Source organism: Impatiens glandulifera, chromosome 1, assembly GCF_907164915.1.
Source record: "Impatiens glandulifera chromosome 1, dImpGla2.1, whole genome shotgun sequence".
Classification (NCBI taxonomy): Eukaryota; Viridiplantae; Streptophyta; class Magnoliopsida; order Ericales; family Balsaminaceae; genus Impatiens; species Impatiens glandulifera.
In genome coordinates this window covers 156,613,755-156,620,656 of record NC_061862.1, presented here as the reverse complement: position 1 = coordinate 156,620,656, position 6,902 = coordinate 156,613,755, and the positions used below count along the sequence as shown (strand labels likewise).

The window sequence follows — 6,902 nt, the reverse complement described above, 5'->3', positions numbered from 1 at the left end:
TAACTCAACTCGAATATAAATTAATTTAACCCGATGTAATTAATATTATATATCTCTACTTCAAATGAAAATAATATCGACGCAAAAGAACAATGAAGTTAAATCACAATGAACAATAATAAATGAATGTGTGACTCCAACAGCTAAAAACGAATTTCATAACTAGAGATAGAGATGGCAAACTTGTCGGGTAATGAAGTACCCATCCCTGAACTCAAATTTATTTTATTACCCGACCCCGAACTCGAACCTAACGGGTATCTCTATTTGTATCTTCATCCCCGATTTATTGGGTACCCGATCCTTGACGGATACTCCGTTATCCGATTAAAATATAAATTTTTATTTATTATTTTTTATATACAGTAAACTCTCTATAAAGTAATAACGTTGAGCCAACTAAAAAATATTTTATTATCGAAATATTATTTAATCGATAAAGTAATGATTTATTATTTTACATGTATAATAATAAAATATAATTTTATTCAATATTGTTAAATTTCAAAATTCAGATTTTATATAGTGGGGTTCATTTATTGTATAAGTGGTTAAAGTATAATAAATTGTAAAATATTTTTTATTCTAAAAGTCATTTAATATGTAAATAGTGTAATATCCTATGTTGTAAGATGATTTTTATCTCAAAATATTCATCTTCAAGTACATTCAATACACAATCTTCTACTACTCTTCTATCTTCTTTCTTCTCTAGTCAATCTTATACTACTCTATTCTTTCTTGTTATATTAATCTCTAATGGCTTCTATCTCAAATGGTGAAGTATACGACCATGACATGTGAAATGCGTAAAGCATTGTGCGAGTATAAAAGCGAGAATCCAACGTAGAGAGCTCCGAATTATTTATCAACTAGGAGAGCGGCTCAAAAACTAAGCCCAAATGATAGGTTGAGTTCGTCTCAAAAAGAGCTACAAACTGGGTTTCTAAAAATTTAACATCCAACTTAGTCAAGCAACAATATTGAATACAATTAAGTGGTCATCGAAATATCTCTCGGCTAATTTGACGAAACCTCATGCCAAACGACACAAATTCGCAAAGTTTCCAAATCTAGAAAACACTTTGTATGAATGGAATTCTTCAACATCATGAGCGGGTAAATATATCGAGAGAGTTAATTCAAGAGAAGGAAAAATATTTTATGAAAATATTGTATGGTGATAATGGTCTAGAATTTGATTACTCTCTTGGTTGGGTGGAGAGGTTTAAATCATGGCATGATATCAAGTCCTTTAGGCGTTTTAGCGAAAACAAGTCTGTCACTATGGGAGATGTGGATAGCAACTTGCTAACAATAAGAGAAACTAGGGCTATTTGTCATGAAAGATGTTTTTAACATGGATGAAACTGAGTTATTTTATAGATTACAAGCTGATAATTCATTGGCTACAAAACAACTTGAAGGAAAAAAAAGACAAAGAAAGAATGACAGTAGACATTTGTTGCAATGAAGATGGGTAAGAGAAAATGCCATTATGGATCCTTGGTAAGTTTGCGGAACACGACCGAGATTAACTGATGAAGAAATTATTGAGGGTCTTAGAAAAAAAAACAATCAAGATGAAGACAATGATGATGATAGTCGTGTTTTGGAGCCATTTTTTCGCAAAAAAACAATTAGAGCAACAATAAAACTTAGTGATTTTCTCATACAATTTGATAGAAACACTCCACAACTTCATAAAGTTTTATAAAATGCGAATGATGAGATTAAATAAATTTTCATACAAAACAGACAACGGTGGACTCATATTTCACAAATGCACTCTAAATTATTAAAAAAATAGTACATTATTACTTTATATATCGATTGAGACCTATATGCGCCAAATAATTATATTATTTAATAAATTTATTGAAATTATTATTTTAGCTATTTGAAAATAATTTGAGAGACAAAGAGTGAGAGTCTGTTAATAGGAAATAATAAATAAAAAGGAACGAAGAAGAATGTATAGAGAGACGAAATAGAGAGATCAGAAGAGAAATTGTCGCGATTAATTGGATTTACTCATCTAATTCAAGAGGCAGAAATCTGTTTTCTGTGACAGGATTCAATCATTACAAGCAACGTCAACTGTCTAGCTCAGGAATAAACCCTAATCTTCCATTAACATAAATCATCAAATTCTCCCTAGTTAGTTTATATCATACACTAGTTTATGCAGATACAACTGTTTGTTGAATAAACTTAAATTAATAAGGTATTTGTTTTTTTTATATTTAATATTCCTAGAGTAATAGTAAGGGGTGAGTGAGATAACCAAGAGTTTTGAGTGGAAGCTATTTAATATGCAGAATAATTTATTTTGTTATTTGAAGAGTCAAGCATATGAAGAGTCTATGCTTTCTTATAAAAAGTTGTAAAATCCATTTGAGATGGATAATAAGAAAGATATATTTTAGCGTCTTGTTATCAACAAATTGGTATCAGAGCTATTGTGTGTGAGGTGAACGTGAGAAAACCTGTTAGTCTCAAAAGAGAACGCCGCGGTGTGCGCTGGCTGAGAGAGAAAAACAAGAGCGATCGAGAGCCTTATGAGGGGTGTGTGTTGAGTGTAAACACTTGAGAGGAATGAAAGGTCTAACCAATGGCATCCCGCTACCCAAGTTGACAAAAGGCGTCAACTACGACAACTGGAAGGTGCAGATGAAGGCCCTTTTCGGTTCCCAAGATAACTGGGATGTGGTCGAGCCTGGGTATGAGGAACCGAAGAACACATATGGGTATTCAAATGCCCAGTTGAATGTGTTGAAGGTCGTTCGAGCTAAAGATAGGGCGACTCTATATCTACTATACCAATCTGTCGACAAATCTGGTTTTGAGAAGATAGTTGACGCAAAATCTTCCAAAGTGGCATGGGATACACTCGAAATAGCAAACAAAGGAGACGAACGGGTGAAGCAAGTCCGGCTTCAAACCCTAAGGGGCGATCTGGAAAACATGAGGATGAAAGAGTCTGAAAGCGTATCTGAGTTCATTACTCGAGTGGAGACCGTGGTGAACAAACTAAATCAGAATGGTGAGAGTCTTTCATTAAACCGAGTTGTTGAAAAGATTCTAAGGTCATTGACAAATAGTTTCGAAAATATTGTGTGCGCAATAGAGGAATCTAAGGATCTATCAATGCTCACCATTGAAGAGCTTGCTGGGTCCTTGGAAGCGCATGAGCAGAGAAGGAAAAACAAGAATGGGGATTCTCTTGAAAATGCTCTCCAGGCGAAGGCGACAATAAAAGAGGAGAAGGTGATCTATGCTCAGAGTACAAGAGGCAGAGGAAGAGGCAGAAGCCTAGGTGGTAGAGGAAGAGGAGGACGAGGAAGTGAGCAAGTCGGCCAACAAAACTGGCATGGCAGAGGTTAAGCTCGGGGTGGCCGGACAAACACAGATAATAATATTGAGTGTTATAACTGTGGAAAGAATGGGCATGTTACCAAGGATTGTTACTCGATAAAATGCTACAATTGCGGAAAGCTGGGTCATATTTCCAAAGATTGTAGATCCGAGAAGAAAAAGGAGGAACCAACAAACTTCTTTGCTGAGAAAGAAGATGAAGGGTTGTTGCTGGTGACAAAAATTCCAGAAACTGAGATCAAACCAAATTGTTCTGATAACTCATTTGGTACTTGGTTACTGGCGCAAGTAACCACATGTGCGGCGACGAGAGCTTATTCAAAATACTCTCAAAGGTGGAGTCCGGATCTATTTCTTTCGGCGATGCTTCAAAAGTAGCCGTCAAAGGTCGAGGAACGATCATGTATAAACAGAAAAATGGGGGAATCGGAGATATCAGAGATGTTTACTACGTACCTGATCTCAAAAGCAACATACTGAGCATGGGACAGTTGATGGAGAAAGGGTACTCGGCTATAATGAAGGACCGAGAAATGCAGCTGAAGGATAAACTTGGGAGACTCATTGCCCAGGTAGAAATGAAGAAAAATCGTATGTACAAACTTGAGCTTAAAATAGTTCAAGATAAATGTATGCAACTTGATCTAGAGGATGAGGCCATGAAGTGGCATTATCGGTTCGGTCATCTTCACTTCGGGGGGTTGAACGAGCTGGTGAAAAAGGAGATGGTTCTTGGACTGCTTAACATTATATTTGAAAAGAGGTTATGTGAAGAATGTGTGATCGGGAAGCAATCGAGGACTTCTTTCCCAAGCAGTTCTGAATACAGAGCAAAGGAGCAACTCAGACTGATTCACACTGATTTATGTGGGTCAATAACTCCATAATCATTTAGTGGTAAGAGATACTTCATTTCTTTAATTGATGATTTTTCGAGAAAGACGTGGGTTTATTTTCTGAAAGAGAAGTCAGAAGTGTATGAAAATTTCAAGAAATTTAAAGTGATGGTGGAGAAAGAAACAAACAAAGTTATCAAAGCAGTCCGATCTGATAGAGGAGGTGAGTTCACTTCTAACGAGTTCAATAAATACTACGAGGAACATGGAATCAAGCGTTTCTTGACTGCTCCATATTCTCCGCAGCAAAATGGTGTAGCAGAACGAAAGAACCGAACTATTCTCGATATAGTTCGATCTATGTTGAAAGGAAAAAATATACCGAAACAGTTTTGGGCAGAGGCAGTACAATGCGCAGTCTATGTGCAAAATAGATGTCCACATGCAAAGCTAGGAGAGAAGACGCCTCAAGAGATTTGGAGTGGTATGAAGCCGAGTGTCTTTCATCTCAAGGTATTCGGTAGTGTGGCCTATGGGAAAGTACCAAGTCAGCACAGGACAAAGTTAGAAGATCGAAGTAAGAAGTACATATTTATCGGGTATGATGAAAAATCTAAGGCATATAAATTGTTTGATCCTATTAATAAGAAATTGGTGGTGAGTCGAGATGTTCACGTGGAAGAATCAATGACATGGAACTGGAGTAACCCGATTGAGGAAGAAACAAGTTTAGAGGCTGTTATGCCTCCGATATCAACAACCACCGAGCTTTCAGAAGATGAATTCGATCCTCTACAACCCAGAATGAGAAGTCTACGGGAGATATATGACACTACAAATAAAGTCCACATTGTATGTCTCCTTGCCGACTCAGAAGATTTGAATTTTGAGAAAATTGTACAAGACAAGAAATGGAGATCGGCTATGGATGAAGAAATTGGGGCAATTGAACGCAATAAAACCTGGGAGCTAACCGACCTTCCTGAAGGAACTCGACCCATTGAAGTAAAATGGGTGTACAAAAAAAAGATGAATGTCGAAGGAGAGGTTGAGCGTTATAAGGCTCGACTTGTGGTGAAGGGCTATAGATAAAAGGAGGGAATCGATTATGATGAAGTCTTTGCTCCTGTCACGAGAATGAAGTCAATCTGACTTCTGATCTCGTTAGCTGCTCAAAATCAATGGCCGATTCTACAAATGGATGTGAAATCAGCCTTTCTAAATGGAGTGCTGAAGGAGGAGGTGTACGTCGAGCAACCACTTGGGTGTATGAAGAGAGGTGATGAGAAGAAGGTGTTGAGATTGAGAAAAGCCCTCTATGGGCTGAAGCAGACTCCTCGTGCTTGGAATGAGAGAATTGACGAGTATTTCAAGAAAAATGGGTACCAGCAATGTCCGTACGAGCATGCCTTGTACACAAAGAAATTAGAAAATGATATGATGGTAGTCGCTCTCTAAGTCGACGACCTCATATTCACCGGAAGCAACACAAAACTGATTGAGGAGTTCAAGGAGGTAATGAAGAAGGAGTCCGAGATGACAAACTTAGGTTTGATGAAATATTTTCTTGGCCTAGAAGTGAAGCAATCGGAGGAAGGGATTTTTATATCCCAAGAGAGGTATGCGCTTAAAATTTTAAAGAAGTTTAAAATGGAGGACTGCAACCCAGTTTCAACTCCAATGGAACCAGGCACTAAACTCTCAAAGTTTGATGGAGGAGAACGAGCTGATGCTGGGAGATATCGAAGTTTAGTCGGAAGTTTAAGGTATCTTACAAGCACGAGACCCAACCTAATGTTGAGTGTTGGGATAACAAACAGATTCATGGAGGATCCAAGCTATACACATTGGAAGGCCTTGAAGAGAATTCTGAGATATGTTCGAGGAACTCTTTCACTTGGTATTTTCTATTCAAAATCAGATAACTACCAATTAGTGGGTTACTCTGATAGTAACTGGTGTGGTGATGTTGATGACCGGAAAAGTACTTCGGGTTATGTATTCTTACTCGGAAATACGACTTTTACTTGGTTGTCAAAGAAGCAACCTATTATAACTTTGTCAACCTGCGAGGCAGAGTATGTGGCGGCCTCTTGGAGTGTGTGTCATGCAGTATGGCTTTTAAATTTACTAAAGCATTTGGGAGTGATCCGAGATGAAGGGACTGTGATTCGACTTGATAACAAGCCGACGATCGAGTTGGCAAAGAATCCAGTTAATCACGGAAGGAGCAAGCACATTGACGTACGATTTCATTTCATTCGAGAACAAGTCAAAGAAGGAAAGGTTGAGTTGGAGCATGTTGAAAGTCGAGCACAAGCCGCTGACATATTCACCAAGCCATTACCGACCACACTGCTGGAGAGTTGTAAAAGGCTAATTGGAATGAGAGATGGGAAGAATATTTAAGTTTAAGGGGGAAATTTGTTGAATAAACTTAAATTAATAAGGTATTTGTTTTTTTTTATGTTTAATATTCCTAGAGTAATAATAAGGGGTGAGTGAGATAACCAAGAGTTTTGAGTGGAAGCTATTTAATATGCAGAATAATTTATTTTGTTATTTGAAGAGTCAAGCATATGAAGAGTCTATGCTTTCTTATAAAGAGTTGTAAAATCCATTTGAGATGGATAATAAGAAAGATATATTTTGACATCTTATTATCAACAACAACACCATAAAAAAATG

The 6,902-nt window shown here is 37.2% G+C and overlaps 1 protein-coding gene across 1 annotated transcript; it reads left to right on the top strand.

Annotated features, from left to right (window-relative positions):
• Window positions 1–5,864: 5,864 nt before the first annotated feature.
• LOC124912554 (secreted RxLR effector protein 161-like) lies at window positions 5,865–6,623 on the top strand. Its single transcript, XM_047453194.1, has one exon. The coding sequence runs from the start codon at window positions 5,865–5,867 to the stop codon at window positions 6,621–6,623; it is 759 nt and encodes a 252-aa protein (XP_047309150.1).
• Window positions 6,624–6,902: the final 279 nt, after the last annotated feature.

What these genes read in the sequence shown, in the direction of transcription:
- LOC124912554 (XM_047453194.1), top strand. Translation starts at nt 5,865, where the DNA reads ATGGAGGACTGCAACCCAGTTTCAACTCCAATGGAACCAGGCACTAAA.